At 49.9% G+C, this 21,506-nt stretch overlaps 1 protein-coding gene across 1 annotated transcript in view; it reads right to left on the bottom strand.

Annotated features, from left to right (window-relative positions):
* nhsa (Nance-Horan syndrome a (congenital cataracts and dental anomalies)) overlaps positions 1-21,194 on the bottom strand; it is a gene marked incomplete at its 5' end in the record, with an annotated part of 194,478 nt that extends 173,284 nt beyond the window's left edge. Inside the window, one exon of the mRNA XM_084198091.1 lies at positions 20,915-21,194. Coding sequence (XP_084054217.1) covers positions 20,915-21,194 — 280 coding nt within the window. The remainder of the gene's footprint in view (positions 1-20,914) is intronic.
* Positions 21,195-21,506: the final 312 nt, after the last annotated feature.

Genomic DNA, 21,506 nt, shown 5'->3' with positions numbered 1-21,506 from the left:
CTATACCCCAGTCCCATCACTATACCCCAGTCCCAGCACTATACCCCAGTCCCAGCACTATACCCCATCACTATACCCCAGTCCCAGCCCTATACCCCAGTCCCATCACTATACCCCAGTCCCAGCACTATACCCCAGTCCCAGCACTATACCCCAGTCCCAGCACTATACCCCATCACTACACCCCAGCACTATACCCCAGTCCCAGCACTATACCCCATCACTATACCCCAGTCCCAGCACTATACCCCAGTCCCAGCACTATACCCCAGTCCCAGCACTATACCCCAGTCCCAGCACTATACCCCAGTCCCAGCACTATACCCCATCACTATACCCCAGTCCCAGCACTATACCCCAGTCCCAGCACTATACCCCATCACTATACCCCAGTCCCAGCACTATACCCCAGTCCCAGCACTATACCCCAGCACTATACCCCAGTCCCATCACTATACCCCAGTCCCAGCACTATACCCCAGTCCCAGCACTATACCCCAGTCCCAGCACTATACCCCAGCACTATACCCCAGTCCCATCACTATACCCCAGTCCCAGCACTATACCCCAGTCCCATCACTATACCCCATCACTATACCCCAGTCCCAGCACTATACCCCAGTCCCAGCACTATACCCCAGCACTATACCCCAGTCCCAGCACTATACCCCAGTCCCAGCACTATACCCCAGTCCCAGCACTATACCCCAGCACTATACCCCAGTCCCATCACTATACCCCAGTCCCAGCACTATACCCCAGTCCCATCACTATACCCCAGCACTATACCCCAGTCCCAGCACTATACCCCAGCACTATACCCCAGTCCCATCACTATACCCCAGCACTATACCCCAGTCCCAGCACTATACCCCAGTCCCAGCACTATACCCCAGTCCCAGCACTATACCCCAGCACTATACCCCAGTCCCAGCACTATACCCCAGTCCCACCACTATACCCCAGTCCCAGCACTACACCCCATCACTACACCCCAGCACTATACCCCAGTCCCAGCACTATACCCCATCACTATACCCCAGTCCCAGCACTATACCCCAGTCCCAGCACTATACCCCATCACTATACCCCAGTCCCAGCACTATACCCCAGTCCCAGCACTATACCCCAGCACTATACCCCAGTCCCATCACTATACCCCAGTCCCAGCACTATACCCCAGTCCCAGCACTATACCCCAGTCCCAGCACTATACCCCAGCACTATACCCCAGTCCCATCACTATACCCCAGTCCCAGCAATATACCCCAGTCCCATCACTATACCCCATCACTATACCCCAGTCCCAGCACTATACCCCAGTCCCAGCACTATACCCCAGCACTATACCCCAGTCCCAGCACTATACCCCAGTCCCAGCACTATACCCCAGTCCCAGCACTATACCCCAGTCCCATCACTATACCCCAGTCCCAGCACTATACCCCAGTCCCATCACTATACCCCAGTCCCAGCACTATACCCCAGTCCCACCACTATACCCCAGTCCCAGCACTATACCCCATCACTATACCCCAGTCCCAGCACTATACCCCAGTCCCATCACTATACCCCAGTCCCATCACTATACCCCAGTCCCAGCACTACACCCCAGTCCCAGCACTATACCCCAGTCCCAGCACTATACCCCAGTCCCAGCACTATACCCCATCACTATACCCCAGTCCCAGCACTATGCCCCAGTCCAAGCATTATACCCCAGTCCCAGCACTATACCCCAGTCCCAGCACTATACCCCATCACTATACCCCAGTCCCAGCACTACACCCCAGTCCCAGCACTATACCCCAGTCCCAGCACTATACCCCAGTCCCAGCACTATACCCCAGTCCCAGCACTATACCCCATCACTATACCCCAGTCCCATCACTATACCCCAGTCCCAGCACTATGCCCCAGTCCCAGCACTATACCCCAGTCCCAGCACTATATCCCAGTCCCAGCACTATACCCCAGTCCCAGCACTATGCCCCATCACTATACCCCAGTCCCAGCACTATACCCCATCACTATACCCCAGTCCCATCACTATACCCCAGTCCCATCACTATACCCCAGTCCCATCACTATACCCCAGTCCCAGCACTATACCCCAGCACTATACCCCAGTCCCAGCACTATACCCCAGCACTATACCCCAGTCCCAGCACTATGGCCCAGTCCCAGCACTATACCCCAGTCCCAGCACTATACCCCAGTCCCAGCACTATACCCCAGTCCCATCACTATACCCCAGTCCCATCACTATACCCCATCACTATACCCCAGTCCCAGCACTATACCCCATCACTATACCCCAGTCCCAGCACTATACCCCATCACTATACCCCAGTCCCATCACTATACCCCATCACTATACCCCAGTCCCAGCACTATACCCCAGCACTATACCCCAGTCCCATCACTATACCCCATCACTATACCCCAGTCCCAGCACTATACCCCAGCACTATACCCCAGTCCCATCACTATACCCCAGTCCCAGCACTATACCCCAGTCCCAGCACTATACCCCAGTCCCATCACTATACCCCAGTCCCAGCACTATGCCCCATCACTATACCCCAGTCCCATCACTATATCCCAGTCCCAGCACTATACCCCAGTCCCATCACTATACCCCAGTCCCATCACTATACCCCAGTCCCAGCACTATACCCCAGTCCCATCACTATACCCCAGTCCCATCACTATACCCCAGTCCCATCACTATACCCCAGTCCCATCACTATACCCCAGTCCCAGCACTATACCCCAGTCCCAGCACTATACCCCAGTCCCAGCACTATACCCCAGTCCCAGCACTATACCCCATCACTATACCCCAGTCCCATCACTATACCCCAGTCCCATCACTATACCCCAGTCCCATCACTATACCCCAGTCCCAGCACTATACCCCAGTCCCAGCACTATACCCCATCACTATACCCCAGCCCCAGTCCTATACCCCAGCCCTATACCCCAGCCCCAGCCCTATACCCCAGCCCCAGCCCTATGCCCCAGCCCTATACCCCAGCCCTATGCCCCAGCCCTATACCCCAGCCCACGCCCCTGCCCTATACCCCAGCCCTATACCCCAGCCCACGCCCCAGCCCTATACCCCAGCCCTATACCCCAGCCCACGCCCCAGCCCTATACCCCAGCCCACGCCTTATACCCCAGCCCTATGCCCCAGCCCTATGCCCCAGCCCTATACCCCAGCCCACGCCCCAGCCCTATGCCCCAGCCCTATGCCCCAGCCCTATACCCCAGCCCACGCCCCAGCCCTATACCCCAGTCCACGCCCCAGCCCACGCCCCAGCCCTATACCCCAGTCCAAGCCCCAGCCCTATACCCCAGTCCACGCCCCAGCCCTATACCCCAGCCCCACGCCCCAGCCCTATACCCCAGCCCCAGCCCTATACCCCAGACTCTTAGTTCTGGGGCTATGTACCCAGGCTATAGCTGGGCAAGCCTGGTCGTCCAGGCAACCTGCCATCTTCGAGAGAATAAAGACATTTTAAAGTACATGCTTAGTTTTCATTCATTAATATCACAGTAGTACAATCAACTAGTCTTTGTTTTCTCCACTGAACAAATAACTTAAGAGGCAAAACAGTATTGTCCTGGACAGGGCTCAATAGCCTGTGATGGCTCTGCCCATTTACATTTACGTCATTTAGCAGACGCTCTTATCCAGAGCCACTTACAAATTGGTGCATTCACCTTATAGCCAGTGGGATAACCACTTTACAATATATATATATATATATATATATATATATATATATATATATATATATATATATACAGCTGTAGTGTTAAGATGAGCTGGACATAAGATGGACCTTTCAGATTGTTTTCGTATACTTTGTATTTTAAATATATTTTTTATATCAAGCAATGAGTGACTAGTTTTATAACATAACTGATTTCCTGAATGTGTTGCTATATCATTTCTAACAGCAGTTCATATTGAGTTGGTGTGTTTTGGTTTATTGCACATCAGAGAAGCATGAAATATAAAACTGAATGGAGACTGTTTTATTTGCCTTCTAACCGGGACCATCTGTGAGGTGTAAAAGTTAAAGCACAGCCCTGATATTAAAGAGGCTTTTTGAACCCCAGTCTTCTCAGTGCTTTACTAGACAGCTTTCTACTATTCATTTCATGTTGTGAGATGTACTGTTCTCTGGAGCTTTATTGGGGTTTCAGAGGTTTGTTTTCAGAGTCACCCAGGAGAATGTTATTGGAAACATTGGTTTCCTCATGTTGACTCATTTCTGGGAACTGTGGTTCTGTTGACCTGTTGCGTCACAGGGCTGAAGGAGGGGCCGGGCCGGGGTCTGCTTCATTCATCCTCCAGAGAGAACTCCTGCAGTCAAGCTCTGAACAAGATGATAGTTGGACACAGGCTGCCTTGGAAAGTACCTGGGGGTGTGGTGGTGTTAGTTCCCCACGTGGGCCTCTGTGGCGAAACAGATCAACCTGGCAGATTTCCCAATATGGTGCTGTGTTCCACCAACACAGAGCACTGAAACACTGGGACATAGTGCTGGGACTGGGGTATAGTGCTGGGACTGGGGTATAGTGCTGGGACTGGGGTATAGGGCTGGGACTGGGGTATAGGGATGGGGTATAGTGCTGGGACTGGGGTATAGTGCTGGGACTGGGGTATAGTGCTGGGACTGGGGTATAGTGCTGGGACTGGGGTATAGGGCTGGGGGTATAGTGCTGGGACTGGGGTATAGTGATGGGGTATAGTGCTGGGACTGGGGTATAGTGCTGGGACTGGGGTATAGTGATGGGACTGGGGTATAGTGCTGGGACTGGGGTATAGGGCTGGGACTGGGGTATAGGGATGGGGTATAGTGCTGGGACTGGGGTATAGTGCTGGGACTGGGGTATAGTGCTGGGACTGGGGTATAGTGCTGGGACTGGGGTATAGTGCTGGGACTGGGGTATAGGGCTGGGGGTATAGTGCTGGGACTGGGGTATAGTGATGGGGTATAGTGCTGGGACTGGGGTATAGTGCTGGGACTGGGGTATAGTGATGGGACTGGGGTATAGTGATGGGACTGGGGTATAGTGATGGGACTGGGGTATAGTGATGGGGTATAGTGCTGGGACTGGGGTATAGTGCTGGGACTGGGGTATAGTGCTGGGACTGGGGTATAGTGCTGGGACTGGGGTATAGTGCTGGGACTGGGGTATAGTGATGGGGTATAGTGCTGGGACTGGGGTATAGTGCTGGGACTGGGGTATAGTGCTGGGACTGGGGTATAGTGCTGGGACTGGGGTATAGTGATGGGGTATAGTGATGGGACTGGGGTATAGTGATGGGGTATAGTGCTGGGACTGGGGTGTAGTGCTGGGGCTGGGGTATAGTGATGGGACTGGGGTATAGTGATGGGACTGGGGTATAGGGCTGGGACTGGGGTATAGGGCTGGGACTGGGGTATAGGGCTGGGACTGGGGTATAGTGCTGGGACTGGGGTATAGTGCTGGGACTGGGGTATAGTGATGGGACTGGGGTATAGTGCTGGGACTGGGGTATAGGGCTGGGACTGGGGTATAGGGATGGGGTATAGTGCTGGGACTGGGGTATAGTGCTGGGACTGGGGTATAGTGCTGGGACTGGGGTATAGTGCTGGGACTGGGGTATAGGGCTGGGGGTATAGTGCTGGGACTGGGGTATAGTGATGGGGTATAGTGCTGGGACTGGGGTATAGTGCTGGGACTGGGGTATAGTGATGGGACTGGGGTATAGTGATGGGACTGGGGTATAGTGATGGGACTGGGGTATAGTGATGGGGTATAGTGCTGGGACTGGGGTATAGTGCTGGGACTGGGGTATAGTGCTGGGACTGGGGTATAGTGCTGGGACTGGGGTATAGTGATGGGGTATAGTGCTGGGACTGGGGTATAGTGCTGGGACTGGGGTATAGTGCTGGGACTGGGGTATAGTGATGGGGTATAGTGATGGGACTGGGGTATAGTGATGGGGTATAGTGCTGGGACTGGGGTGTAGTGCTGGGGCTGGGGTATAGTGATGGGGTATAGTGCTGGGACTGGGGTATAGTGATGGGGCTGGGGTATAGTGCTGGGACTGGGGTATAGTGATGGGGCTGGGGTATAGTGCTGGGACTGGGGTATAGTGCTGGGACTGGGGTATAGTGATGGGACTGGGGTATAGTGCTGGGACTGGGGTATAGTGATGGGACTGGGGTATAGGGCTGGGACTGGGGTATAGTGCTGGGACTGGGGTATAGTGCTGGGACTGGGGTATAGTGCTGGGACTGGGGTATAGTGATGGGGTATAGTGCTGGGACTGGGGTATAGTGCTGGGGTATAGTGCTGGGACTGGGGTATAGTGATGGGACTGGGGTATAGGGCTGGGACTGGGGTATAGTGCTGGGACTGGGGTATAGTGCTGGGACTGGGGTATAGTGCTGGGACTGGGGTATAGTGATGGGGTATAGTGCTGGGACTGGGGTATAGTCATAGGAAACTATGGCGGAAACATTATGTACAAATAAAGATAAGATCAGGGCAAACAGCCCCCCCAACTAACAATCAACAACAACAACATGTTCCAGTCTCCATGGAGACAGAACAAACAGAGCTGAAGTAATAGTATGGAATGTCTTCAACATGCATTCGGAGGACCTTGGTGAAACCACCCTGCTGGACCAAACACGAGGTGTACCATAACCTGCTGGACCAAACATGTTCATTTCCCAATTTATTTGCTACAGATTGTCCTGAAAATATACACCAGCTTCTAGGAGAGGACCTTGGTGAAACCACCCTGCAGCACTACTCAGAAGCACTTGCCCTGCTCTCCCATCTGCCAGGAGCCTCAGGAATGTAGCAGTAATGACTCACACACGTTCTCCAGCTGAGCTCTTACACATATAAACTAAACACTTTCTTTCATAAACAAGCCCTGCCACCTCCTCAACCTCCCCCCAATCCTCTCCACTCTTCCCCCTCTCACTAAACTCACCTTTCTTCCCCTCCCATGTGAGGAGTATCCCAGAGGAGCAGGCAGGGTCAGGGTTAGGAACAGGGAGGCAGGGGAGCAGACAGGGTCAGGGAGACAGGGTCAGGGTTAGGAACAGGGAGGCAGGGGCAGGGGCAGGGGCAGGGTCAGGGTCAGGGTCAGGGAGACAGGGTCAGGGTTAGGAACAGGGAGACAGGGTCAGGGTTAGGAACAGGGAGACAGGGTCAGGGTTAGGAACAGGGAGACAGGGTCAGGGTTAGGAACAGGGAGACAGGGTCAGGGTTAGGAACAGGGAGACAGGGTCAGGGTTAGGAACAGGGAGACAGGGTCAGGGTTAGGAACAGGGAGACAGGGTCAGGGTTAGGAACAGGGAGACAGGGTCAGGGTTAGGAACAGGGAGACAGGGTCAGGGTTAGGAACAGGGAGACAGGGTCAGGGTTAGGAACAGGGAGACAGGGTCAGGGTTAGGAACAGGGAGACAGGGTCAGGGTTAGGAACAGGGAGACAGGGTCAGGGTTAGGAACAGGGAGACAGGGTCAGGGTTAGGAACAGGGAGACAGGGTCAGGGTTAGGAACAGGGAGACAGGGTCAGGGTTAGGAACAGGGAGACAGGGTCAGGGTTAGGAACAGGGAGACAGGGTCAGGGTTAGGAACAGGGAGACAGGGTCAGGGTTAGGAACAGGGAGACAGGGTCAGGGAGGCAGGGTCATGGTTAGGGTTAGGGAGGCAGGGTCAGGGTTAGGGTTAGGAACAGGGAGGCAGGGTTAGGAACAGGGAGGCAGGGGCAGGGTCAGGGTCAGGGAGGCAGGGTCAGGGTCAGGGTCAGGGAGGCAGGGTCAGGGTCAGGGTCAGGGAGGCAGGGGAGCACGAGCGTCAGGGAGACAGGGTCAGGGTCAGGGTCAGGGTTAGGGAGGCAGGGTCAGGGAGGCAGGGTCATGGTTATGGTTAGGGAAGCAGACAGGGTCAGGGGGTCAGGGTTAGGAACAGGGAGACAGGGTCAGGGTTAGGGAGACAGGGTTACGGAGACAGGGTTAGGGAGGCGGAGGCAGGGTCAGGGTCAGGGTCAGGGTTAGGAACAGGGAGGCAGGGTCAGGGTCGCAGGGTCAGGGTTAGGGTTAGGGTTAGGGTTAGGGAGGCAGGGGATCACGAGGGTCAGGGAGGCAGGGTCAGGGTCAGGGAGGCAGGGTCAGGGTCAGGGAGGCAGGGTCAGGGAGGCAGGGTCAGGGAGGCAGGGTCAGGATTAGGGAGGCAGGGAGGGAGGGAGGGAGGGAGGGAGGGAGGCAGGGAGGGAGGGAGGGAGGGAGGCAGGGAGGGAGGGAGGGAGGGAGGCAGGGAGGGAGGGAGGGAGGGAGGGAGGGAGGCAGGGAGGGAGGCAGGGAGGGAGGGAGGGAGGCAGGGAGGGAGGGAGGGAGGCAGGGAGGGAGGGAGGGAGGGAGGCAGGCAGGCAGGCAGGGAGGCAGGGAGGCAGGGAGGCAGGGAGGCAGGGAGGGAGGGAGGGAGGGGAGCAGATAGGCTGCCCTGCCTGTTTGCTCCCCTAGCTTTCTGCCCCCCTGCCCCCTAGCTTTCTGCTACCCTGCCCCCTAGCTTTCTGCTCCCCTGCTCCCTAGCTTTCTGCTCCCCTGCCCCCTAGCTTTCTGCTACCCTGCCCCCTAGCTTTCTGCTACCCTGCCCCCTAGCTTTCTGCTCTGCTGCTCCCCTGCCTTTCTGCCCCCCTGCCCATCTGCTCCCCTGCCCCCTAGCTTTCTGCCCCCCTGCTCCCCTGCTCCCCTGCCCCCTAGCTTTCTGCTCCGCTGCTCCCCTGCCCCCTAGCTTTCTGCCCCCCTGCCCACCTGCTCCCCTGCTCCCCAGCTTTCTGCCCCCCTGCCCACCTGCTCCCCTGCCCCCTAGCTTTCTGCTACCCTGCCCTCTAGCTTTCTGCTCCCCTGCCCCCTAGCTTTCTGCTACCCTGCCCCTAGCTTTCTGCTCCCCTGCTCCCCTGCCCCCTAGCTTTCTGCCCCCCTGCCCACCTGCTCCCCTGCTCCCCTGCCCCCTAGCTTTCTGCTCCCCTGCCCCCTAGCTTTCTGCTACCCTGCCCCCTAGCTTTCTGCTCCCCTGCTCCCCTGCCCCCTAGCTTTCTGCTACCCTGCCCCCTAGCTTTCTGCTCCCCTGCCCCCTAGCTTTCTGCTCCCCTGCTCCCCTGCCCCCTAGCTTTCTGCCCCCCTGCCCACCTGTCCCCTGCTCCCCTGCCCCCTAGCTTTCTGCTCCCCTGCCCCCTAGCTTTCTGCTCTTTCTGCTACCCTGCCCCCTAGCTTTCTGCTCCCCTGCCCCCTAGCTTTCTGCTCCCCTGCCCCCTAGCTTTCTGCTCCCCTGCCCCCTAGCTTTCTGCTCCCCTGCCCCCTGCCCCCCTGCTCCCCTGCCCCCTACCTTTCTGCCCCCCTGCTACCCTGCCCCCTAGCTTTCTGCTACCCTGCCCCCTAGCTTTCTGCTCCCCTGCCCCCTAGCTTTCTGCTACCCTGCCCCCTAGCTTTCTGCTCCCCTGCTCCCCTGCCCCCTAGCTTTCTGCTACCCTGCCCCATAGCTTTCTGCTCCCCTGCTCCCCTGCCCCCTAGCTTTCTGCTACCCTGCCCCCTAGCTTTCTGCCCCCCTGCCCACCTAATCCCCTGCTACCCTGCCCCCTAGCTTTCTGCTCCCCTGCCCCCTAGCTTTCTGCTCCCCTGCCCCCTAGCTTTCTGCTCCCTAGCTTTCTGCTCCCCTGCCCCCTAGCTTTCTGCTACCCTGCCCCCTAGCTTTCTGCTACCCTGCCCCCTAGCTTTCTGCTCCCCTGCTCCCCTGCCCCCTAGCTTTCTGCTACCCTGCCCCCTAGCTTTCCGCTCCCCTGCTCCCCTAGCTTTCTGTTCTCCTGCTCCCCTAGCTTTCTGTTCCCCTGCCCCCTAGCTTTCTGCTCCCCTGCTCCCCTGCCCCCTAGCTTTCTGCTCCCCTGCCCCCTAGCTTTCTGCTACCCTGCCCCCTAGCTTTCTGCTCCCCTGCTCCCCTGCCCCCTAGCTTTCTGCTACCCTGCCCCCTAGCTTTCCGCTCCCCTGCTCCCCTAGCTTTCTGTTCCCCTGCCCCCTAGCTTTCTGCTCCCCTGCCCCCCAGCTTTCTGCCCTCCTGCCCCCCTGCTCCCCCTGCTCCCATGCCCCAGTGCCCTGAATGCCTCTGCTGATCCTACAGCTATTTACGCAGTAATCATGTGCCTATGGTGGTGAAGGTAGGAAACAACATCTCCACTTCGCTGATCCTCAACACTGGGGCCCCACAAGGGTGCGTACTCAGCCCCCTCCTGTACTCCCTGTTCACCCATGACTGCATGGCCAAGTACGCCTCCAACTCAATCATCAAGTTTGCAGACGACACAACAGTAGTAGGCTTAATTACCAACAATGACGAGACCGCCTACAGGGAGGAGGTGAGGGCTCTGGGAGTGTGGTGCCAGGAAAATAACCTCTCACTCAACGTCAACAAAACAAAGGAGATGATCGTGGACTTCAGGAAACAGCAGAGGGTGCACCCCCCTATCCACATCGACGGGACCGCAGTGGAGAAGGTGGTCCACACACGCAGACAGTGTGGTGAAGAAGGTGCAACAGAGCCTCTTCAACCTCAGGAGGCTGAATAAATGTTGCTTGGCACCTAAAACCCTCACAAACTTTTACAGATTCACAATTGAGAGCATCCTGTCAGGCTGTATCACCGCCTGGTACGGCAACTGCACCACCCGCAACCGCAGGGCTCTCCAGAGGGTGGTGCGGTCTGCCGAATGCATTACTGGGGGCAAACTACCCGCCCTCCAGGACACCTACAGCACCCGATGTCACAGGAAGGCCAAAAAGATCATCAAGGACATCAACCACCCGAGTCACTGCCTGTTCACCCCGCTATCATCCAGAAGGCGAGGTCAGTACAGGTGCATCAAAGCTGGGACCGATAAAATGAAAAACAGCTTCTATCTCAAGGCCAACAGACTGTTAAATAGCTATCACTAGCACATTAGAGGCTGCTGCTGCCTATTGAAATCACTGGCCACTTTAAGAAATGGAACACTAGTCACTTTAATAATGTTTACATATCTTGCACTACTCATCTCATATGTATATACTGCATTCTATTTTATAATATTCTACTGTATCTTAGTCCATTGCATTAGAAGAAGAAAAAAAAGCGGCGCCAATCATTTCAGGTCCAGTACCATCGTTAGGCCGCGGGTGTGAGAGATTCAGCAGGCTACTGGCATTACACACCTGGCTAGAAGATTACTGTAGCTCTGTTGGAAATCACTTTTATAGATAACTTGGACACCGTCGGGAAACAGAAGATACTCGACAGGAATGACGGAGTCCTTCCAAATCATCTTGGCTCCTGGACTCTGTCCACGCATTTCAAGGCTGCGTTGAAACAATGACTTATCAATGACCCAAGACCAGCTCAGTTAATCCCTACCATTGTGACAATGAGTCGTCATAATGCTGCAGCAAATGTACATTATCCTAGGGGTGTTGGCAGAAACAATTTAAGTAACTTAAATTATTTCCCCATAACTGCCCTGAATACCTCTGTTGATCCTACAGCTATTGTATGCAGTAATCATGAGCCTATGAACCAGAGTTACACTGTTAGCACTGAGGCAGTGTGCCCTAGTAGGAAGACCATTGTGTACAGCTCATCCTGCACTATCAGATCCAATATAAATAACATGAGCAAGTCTACTTCTGATAAGCTTCCCAGTAAAGCATTTAAAACAATCAAGCAACCCAGAAAAGTGCTAACAATAGCCCATTATAACATATGCAGCCTGAGAAACAAGGTTCATGAAGTCAATAACTTGCTTGTAACAGATTACATTCATATTCTGACTCTCTCTGAAACTCACTTAGATAATACCTTTGATACAGTGGTAGCAATACATGGTTATAACATCTACAGAAAATACAGAAATGCCAATGGGGGGCGGTGTTGCGGTTTATATTCAGAACCACATTCCTGTAAAGCTTAGAGACGATCTAATGTTAAATACTGTTGAAGTAATATGGCTACAGGTTCATCTGCCTCACCTAAAACCCATTATTGTGGGAAGCTGCTATAGACCACCAAGTGCTAACAGTCAGTATCTGGATAATGTGTGTAATGGTTGAAGTCGGAAGTTTACATACACCTTAGCCAAATACATTTAAACTCAGTTTATCACAATTCCTGACATTTAACCCTAGTAAATATTCCCTGTTTTAGGTCAGTTAGGAGCACCACTTTATTTTAAGAATGTGAAATGTTAGAATAATGAGAGAATTATTTATTTCAGCTTTAATATATTTCATAACATTCCCAGTGGGTCAGAAGTTTACATACACTCAATTAGTATTTGGTAGCATTGCCTTTAAATTGTTTAACTTGGGTCAAACGTTTTGGGTAGCCTTCCACAAGCTTCCCACAATAAGTTGGGTGAATTTTGGCCCATTCCTCCTGACAGAGCTGGTGTAACTGTGTCAGGTTTGTAGGCCTCCTTGCTCGCACACGCTTTTTCAGTTCTGCCCACACATTTTCTATAGGATTGAGGTCAGGGCTTTGTGATGGCCACTCCAATACCTTGACTTTGTTGCCCTTAAACCATTTTGTCACAACATTGGAAGTATGCTTGGGGTCATTGACCATTTGGAAGACCCATTTGCGACCAAGATTTAACTTCCTGAATTATGTCTTGAGATGTTGCTTCAATATATCCACATAATTTTCCTTCCTCATGATGCCATCTATTTTGTGAAGTGCACCAGTCCCTCCTACAGCAAAGCACCCCCACAGCATGATGCTGCCACCCCCGTGCTTCACGTTTGGGATGGTGTTCGTCGGCTTGCAAGCCACCCCTTTTTCCTCCAAACATAACGATGGTCATTATGCCAAACAGTTCTATTTTTGTTTCACCAGACCAGAGGACATTTCTCCAAAAAGTAACATCTTTGTCCCTATGTGCAGTTGCAAACCGTAGTCTGGCTTTTTTATGGTGGTTTTGGAGCAGTGGCTTCTTCTTTGCTGAGCGGCCTTTCAGGTTATGTCGATATAGGACTAGTTTTACTGTGGATATAGATACTTTTGTACCCGTTTCCTCCAGCATCTTCACAATGTCCTTTGCTGTTGTTCTGGGATTGATTTGCACTTTTCGCACCAAAGTACGTTCATCTGTAAGAGACAGAACGCGTCTCCTTCCTGAGCAGTATGACGGCTGCATGGTCCCATGGTGTTTATACTTGCGTACTATTCTTTGTACAGATGAACATGTTACCTTCAGGCGTTTGGAAATTGCTCCCAAGGATGAACCAGACTTGTGGAGGTCTACACATTTTTTTCTGAGGTCTTGGATGATTTCATTTGATTTTCCCATGATGTCAAGCAAATAGGCACTGAGTTTGAAGGTAGGCCTTGAAATACATCCACAGGTACACCTCCAATTGACTCAAATAATGTCAATTAGCCTATCAGAAGCTTCTAAAGCATTGACATCATTTTCTGGAATTTTACAAGCTGTTTAAAGGCACAGTCAATTTAGTGTATGTAAACTTCTGACCCACTGGAATTGTGATACAGTGAATTATAAGTTAAATAATCTGTCTGTAAACAATTGTTCATGACACAAGTAATTTTTCCAACAAAGTAGATGTCCTAACCGACTTGCCAAAACCATAGTTTGTGGTCCTCTGTAGCTCAGCTGGTAGAGCACGGCGCTTGTAAACGCCAAGGTAGTGGGTTCGATCCCCGGGACCACCCATACACAAACATTTATGCACGCATGACTGTAAGTCGCTTTGGATAAAAGCGTCTGCTAAATGGCATATTATTATTATTATTATTAAGAAGAAATGTGTGGAGTGGTTGAAAAACGAGTTTTAATGACTCCAACCTAAGTGTATGTAAACTTCTGACTTCAACAGTATGTGATATCAACAGAAAAGTATATTTTCTGGGTGATTTAAATGACTTAGTAAAGCCCCCTTTACTGGCTCAAATAGCCGACCAATCAGCCTGTTACCAACCCTTAGTAAACTTCTGGAAAGAATTGTGTTTGACCAGATAAAATGCTATTTCACAGTAAACAAATTGACAACAGACGTTCAGCACACTTATAGGGAAGGACACTCAACATCACAGCACTTACACAAATAACTGATGATTGGCTGAGAGAAATTGATGATAAAATGATTGTGTCGGCTGTTTTGTTAGACTTCTGTGCGGCTTTTGACATTATCGATCATTGTCTGCTGCTGGAAAAACATGTGTTATGGCTTTACATCCCCTGCTATAATGTGGATAAAGAGTTACCTGTCTAACAGAACACAGAGGGTGTTCTTTAATGGAAGCCTCTCAAACAAAATCAGGAATTCCCCAGGGCAGCTGTTTAGGCCCCTTACTTTTTTCAATCTTTACTAACGACATGCCACAGGCTTTGAGTAACGCCAGTGTGTCTATGTATGCAGATTACTCAACACTATACACATCAGCTACTACAGCAACTGAAATGACTGCAACACTTAGAGCTGCAGTTAGCTTTGGAATGGGTAGCAAGGAATAAGCTAGTCCTAAATATTTCAAAAACTAAAAGCATTGTTTTTTGGACAAATCATTCACTAAACCCTAAACCTCAACTAAATCTTGTAATGAGTAATGTGGAAATTGAGGAGACTAAATTGCTTGGAGTAACCCTGGATTGTAAACTGTCATGGTCAAAACATATTGATACAACAGTAGCTAGGATGGGGAGAAGTCTGTCTATAATAAAGTGCTACTCTGCATTCTTAACAGCACTATCAACAAGGCAGGTCCTACAGGCCCTAGTTTTGTCACACCTGGACTACTGTTCAGTAGTGTGGTCAGGTGCCACAAAGAGGGACTTGGGAAAATTGCAATTGGCTCAGAACAGGGCAGCACAGCTGGCCCTTAAAAGTGAGAGCTAACATTAATGACATGCATGTCAATCTCTCATGGCTCAAAGTGCAAGAGAGATTGACTTCATTACTTGTTTTTGTAAGAGGTGTTGACAAGCTGAATGTACCGAGCTGTCTGTTTAAAATACTAGTACACAGCTCGGAAACCCATGCATACCCCACAAGACATGCCACCAGAGGTCTCTTCACAGTCCCCAAGTCCAGAACAGACTATGGGAGGCGCATACATACAGCATTTCTTTCTCTCTTGATAAAATGTATGCACTCACTAACTGTAAGTCGCTCTGGATAAGAGCGTCTGCTAAATGACTAAAATGTGAAATGTACTACATACAATGAGGGAAAAAAGTATTTGATCCCCTGCTGATTTTGTACGTTTGCCCACTGACAAAGACATGATCAGTCTATAATTTTAATGGTAGGTTTATTTGAACAGTGAGAGACAGAATAACAAAAAAAATCCAGAAATATGCATGTCAAAAATGTTATAAATTGATTTGCATTTTTAACTAGGGAAATAAGTATTTGTCCCCTCTGCAAAACATGACTTAGTACTTGGTGGCAAAACCCTTGTTAGCAATCACAGAGGTCAGATGTTTCTTGTAGTTGGCCACCAGGTTTGTACACATCTCAGGAGGGATTTTGTCCCACTCCTCTTTGCAGATCTTCTCCAAGTCATTAAGGTTTCGAGGCTGACGTTTGGCAACTCGAACCTTCAGCTCCCTGCACAGATTTTCTATGGGATTAAGGTTATGTAGACTGGCTAGGCCACTCCAGGACCTTAATGTGCTTCTTCTTGAGCCACTCCTTTGTTGCCTTGGTCGTGTGTTTTGGGTCATTGTCATGCTGGAATACCCATCCACGACCCATTTTCAATGCCCTGGCTGAGGGAAGGAGGTTCTCACCCAAGATTTGACGGTACATGGCCCCGTCCATCGTCCCTTTGATGTGGTGAAGTTGTCCTGTCCCCTTAGCAGAAAAACACCCCAAAGCATAATGTTTCCACCTCCATGTTTGACGGTGGGGATGGTGTTCTTGGGGTCATAGGCAGCATTCCTCCTCCTCCAAACACGGCGAGTTGAGTTGATGCCAAAGAGCTCAATTTTGGTCTCATCTGACCACAACACTTTCACCCAGTTCTCCTCTGAATCATTCAGACGTTCATTGGCAAACTTCAGACGGGCCTGTATATGTGCTTTCTTGAGCAGGGGGATCTTGCGGGCGCTGCAGGATTTCAGTCCTTCACGGCGTAGTGTGTTACCAATAGTTTTCTTGGTGACTATGGTCCCAGCTGCCTTGAGATCATTGACGAGATCATTGACAAGATCCTCCCGTGTAGTTCTGGGCTGATTCCTCACCATTCTCATGATCATTGCAACTCCACGAGGTGAGATCTTGCATGGAGCCACAGGCCGAGGGAGATTGACAGTTCTTTTGTGTTTCTTCCATTTGCGAATAATTGCACCAACTGTTGTCACCTTCTCACCAAGCTGCTTGGCGATGGTCTTGTAGCCCATTCCAGCCTTGTGTAGGTCTACAATCTTGTCCCTGACATCCTTGGAGAGCTCTTTGGTCTTGGCCATGGTGGAGAGTTTGGAATCTGATTGATTGATTGCTTCTGTGGACAGGTGTCTTTTATACAGGTAACAAGTTGAGATTAGGAGCACTCCCTTTAAGAGTGTGCTCCTAATCTCAGCTCGTTACCTGTATAAAGACACCTGGGAGCCAGAAATCTTTCTGATTGAGAGGGGGTCAAATACTTATTTCCCTCATTAAAATGCAAATCAATTTATAACATTGTTGATGTGCGTTTTTCTGGATTTTTAATACAAGATTTTTGTTGTTGTTATTCTGTTTCTCACTGTTCAAATAAACCTACCATTAAAATTATAGACTGATAATTTCTTTGTCAGTGGGCAAATGTACAAAATCAGCAGGGGATCAAATACTTTTTTCCCCCTCTCTGTAAAGCCATGACTACATGGAACATTTTGTATTGTGGATATTTAGTGGTGTAATAATGTTATATGATGTACTGTTTTATATGTAATGTAAGTCCTTTAATATATTTGGACCCCAGGAAGAGTAGCTGCTGCCTTTGCAGCAGTTAATGGGGATCCCTAATAAATACAAATACAGGATCAATTAGCATGGCCTTGCTATTGAGAGAGTCCACCGTAGGCAGACCTGGCTCTCAAAGAAAAACAGGCTATGTGCTCACTGCCCACAAAATGAGGTGGAAACTGAGCTGCACTTTCTAACCTCCTGCCAAATGGATGACACTTATTTCCCTCAAATTACACAGATCCACAAAGAATTCCAAAACAAATCCAATTTTGATAAAATCCAACATCTATTGGGTGAAATACCACAGTGTGCCATCACAGCAGCAAGATTTGTGAGCTGTTGCCACAAGAAAAGGGCAACCAGTGAGAGGTTAGGGTTAGTCTGTCTGTAGACAGTGAGAGGTTAGTCTGTCTGTAGACAGTGAGAGGTTAGGGTTAGTCTGTCTGTAGACAGTGAGAGGTTAGGGTTAGTCTGTCTGTAGACAGTGAGAGGTTAGGGTTAGTCTGTCTGTAGACAGTGAGAGGTTAGGGTTAGTCTGTCTGTAGACAGTGAGAGGTTAGGGTTAGTCTGTCTGTAGACAGTGAGAGGTTAGGGTTAGTCTGTCTGTAGACAGTGAGAGGTTAGGGTTAGTCTGTCTGTAGACACAGTGAGAGGTTAGGGTTAGTCTGTCTGTAGACAGTGAGAGGTTAGGGTTAGTCTGTCTGTAGACAGTGAGAGGTTAGGGTTAGTCTGTCTGTAGACAGTGAGAGGTTAGGGTTAGTCTGTCTGTAGACACAGTGAGAGGTTGGGGTTAGTCTGTCTGTAGACAGTGAGAGGTTAGTCTGTCTGTAGACAGTGAGAGGTTAGGGTTAGTCTGTCTGTAGACAGTGAGAGGTTAGGGTTAGTCTGTCTGTAGACAGTGAGAGGTTAGGGTTAGTCTGTCTGTAGACAGTGAGAGGTTAGTCTGTCTGTAGACAGTGAGAGGTTAGGGTTAGTCTGTCTGTTGACAGTGAGAGGTTAGGGTTAGTCTGTCTGTAGACAGTGAGAGGTTAGGGTTAGTCTGTCTGTAGACAGTGAGAGGTTAGTCTGTCTGTAGACAGTGAGAGGTTAGGGTTAGTCTGTCTGTAGACAGTGAGAGGTTAGGGTTAGTCTGTCTGTAGACAGTGAGAGGTTAGGGTTAGTCTGTCTGTAGACAGTGAGAGGTTAGGGTTAGTCTGTCTGTAGACAGTGAGAGGTTAGGGTTAGTCTGTCTGTAGACAGTGAGAGGTTAGGGTTAGTCTGTCTGTAGACACAGTGAGAGGTTAGGGTTAGTCTGTCTGTAGACAGTGAGAGGTTAGGGTTAGTCTGTCTGTAGACAGTGAGAGGTTAGGGTTAGTCTGTCTGTAGACAGTGAGAGGTTAGGGTTAGTCTGTCTGTAGACAGTGAGAGGTTAGGGTTAGTCTGTCTGTAGACACAGTGAGAGGTTGGGGTTAGTCTGTCTGTAGACAGTGAGAGGTTAGTCTGTCTGTAGACAGTGAGAGGTTAGGGTTAGTCTGTCTGTAGACACAGTGAGAGGTTGGGGTTAGTCTGTCTGTAGACAGTGAGAGGTTAGTCTGTCTGTAGACAGTGAGAGGTTAGGGTTAGTCTGTCTGTAGACAGTGAGAGGTTAGGGTTAGTCTGTCTGTAGACAGTGAGAGGTTAGGGTTAGTCTGTCTGTAGACAGTGAGAGGTTAGTCTGTCTGTAGACAGTGAGAGGTTAGTCTGTCTGTAGACAGTGAGAGGTTAGGGTTAGTCTGTCTGTAGACAGTGAGAGGTTAGGGTTAGTCTGTCTGTAGACAGTGAGAGGTTAGGGTTAGTCTGTCTGTAGACAGTGAGAGGTTAGGGTTAGTCTGTCTGTAGACAGTGAGAGGTTAGGGTTAGTCTGTCTGTAGACAGTGAGAGGTTAGGGTTAGTCTGTCTGTAGACAGTGAGAGCTAAGAGACGGTGGCGATGCTGTGGCGTCTTGTTTTTATTGACATCTCGCTCAGCCTCTACGTTCTGGAAGTGTCTGTTTGAACTACTGGCACACAGCTCAGACACCCATGCATACCCCACAAGACATGCCACCAGAGGTCTCTTCACAGTCCCCAAGTCAAGAACAGACTATGGGAGGCGCACAGTACTACATAGAGCCATGACTACATGGAACTCTATTCCACATCAGGTAACTGATGCAGGCAGTAGAAACAGATTTTTTTTAAACAGGTAAAAATACACCTTATGGAACAGCGGGGACTGTGAAGAGACACACACACAGGTACAGACACACGCATACACACACACGCATACACACACACTCTACACACAACTACATTGTGATATTGTTGTATGGTGGTATTATACATTTTGTATTGTAGATATGTAGTGGTGTAATAATGTTATATGATCTACTGTTTTATCTTTTGTTTTATGTGTAATGTAAGTGCTTTAATATGTTTGGACCCCAGGAAGAGCAGCTGCTGCCTTGGCAACAGATAATGGCGATCCCTAATAAATACAAATCGTCATTAAAGGGATACTTCAGGGATTTTTATGTCTCTGTGTCCAGTATGAAGGAAGTTAAAAGGTAGTTTCGCAAGCCAATGCTAACTAACGTTTGCACAATGACAGATACCATAGACTTCCAGTCATTGTACTAATGCTAGTTAGCAGTTGCGCTAGCGCTAGTTAGCAACTTCCTTCAAACTGCATGCAGAGACATAAAAATGGTATCCACGAGTTCATCTGACTCTGGGTAAGTAGATAAAGGGCCAATCCTGAAGTATCCCTTTAAAGCTACAAAAGTGTCAGTGTTCAACCTTAACATGTGATAACAATACAACAGAACAGATTAACCAGAATTACATTTACTCTCACAGATGGCCAAAAATAACTGTCTGAAAGCCACACCCCTACTAAGCCACACCCCTACTAAGCCAAGCATTCTGATCTGATCCGCTGGGTCATAGCTGAATAACCCAGCATTAACTGATCCGCTGGGTCATAGCTGAATAACCCAGCATTAACACCCCAACCTTGATCTTTTTAAAGAAAGCCTAACAAAGTGACCCAGCTGCTGGGATGCAGGCATTGGGTCATCCAAACAACCCAGCATATTTTAGCTTGTAGAAATTAAACTAGCCAGCCAATAGTATCATGCTGTGCCAGTCTCAGGGAAATGATTGGTTACTCCCTCACACCCCTTATTTTACATCCTCCTTTGAAATGTTGATGAGGACTGAAGAAATGCAATACATTGGGACTGAAATGACTGACAAAACAGTCTAATGTACATTTACATGTATCAAACGTTTAATCTTTAATTAAACAGAAAAATACATCTTAGGCCATAAACAAAACAAACAAAACCTCCCATCTGCTGCTCCAGCCGTCTATCCCTCCACATGGCCTCATTATGTTACAATGGACCTAACCCTAATTCAGCACAGCAAACTAACCCCATTGTCCCATTTAGATTTCAAGCATTGTATGTATGGATAGAGCCTGGTTATGAAAACATTGTGAAATAACGATTACACCTCGCCGGTGACCAATAAACTGGTGCCATCGCCTACTAGGCTACAATGCTAAACAGTCAACGTGCCCCTCTGGCGATCAATTGCGCTCAGAATAGAATAGAATAGAAACACATGGGACACATAAAAATAGACCATATCATAGACCCAAACTTTTAATAAACAAATACAGTTGCAATATGGACATGATGGAACCAACTGTCTTCTATGGATTACTATTCTGTATCAAGGCTTCAGCTTCCACATTTAGAGCACCAAACTGTTTCCCTCCGTGACTTTAGATCAGAAGACCATGTGCTGGCTACGCAGCACGCAGAGAACACATGGCATGCTGTGGCTTAAAGGAGAGCAAGTGGAGCTGTAGTAGAAAGTGGTGTACTCACGTACTGCCTCCTGCTTGGCGTCTAACTCAGAGATAGACAGCTGAAGTTTGCCGACTTTACTCTGCAGTCCCCGGACCCGTTGGTTGGTAAACACGATGTCGTTCTCCAACTCCTGGAATAGAGAGCAGGCGTTCCGGGCTAGGTCGGAGAGCTGCAGTAGGGTCCGGGACAGAACCGCATTGTTGATGGTACACAGATCCTCGACAACCAAACTCTCTTCATTCGGGACTGAATGCCTGCACAGTAACTGGGGTTCCACGATCCGTTTGGCAAATGGCATTTTGACATGGACCCGACTAGAAATCCACAAAAAAAATCTGACTCAATAAATTATTTTCAAAACAATAGTTGCCCCCATTAATCCAACTGTCCCTGATTGAGCAGTTCTTCAGGCGTCATTCTCCTCTGGTCATCAGCTGCCTATCCATCCATAGGTAGTAGCCTATGTTTTTCAGAGCTTTAAAAGTGAGGCGCTTTAAAAAAAAGATCACCGCAAAACCTGGCACGGATTCATCTCGTTTCCCGGATCTGGACTCGGAGTGTCCATCAAGCACGCTGCCGAGACTGAGCACGCGCACTGTTACCACAACAG

Source organism: Coregonus lavaretus (assembly GCF_964263955.1).
Source record: "Coregonus lavaretus genome assembly, contig: HAP1_SCAFFOLD_365, whole genome shotgun sequence".
In the NCBI taxonomy this organism is placed as follows: domain Eukaryota; kingdom Metazoa; phylum Chordata; class Actinopteri; order Salmoniformes; family Salmonidae; genus Coregonus; species Coregonus lavaretus.
This window is presented reverse-complemented; position numbering and strand designations above follow the sequence as displayed.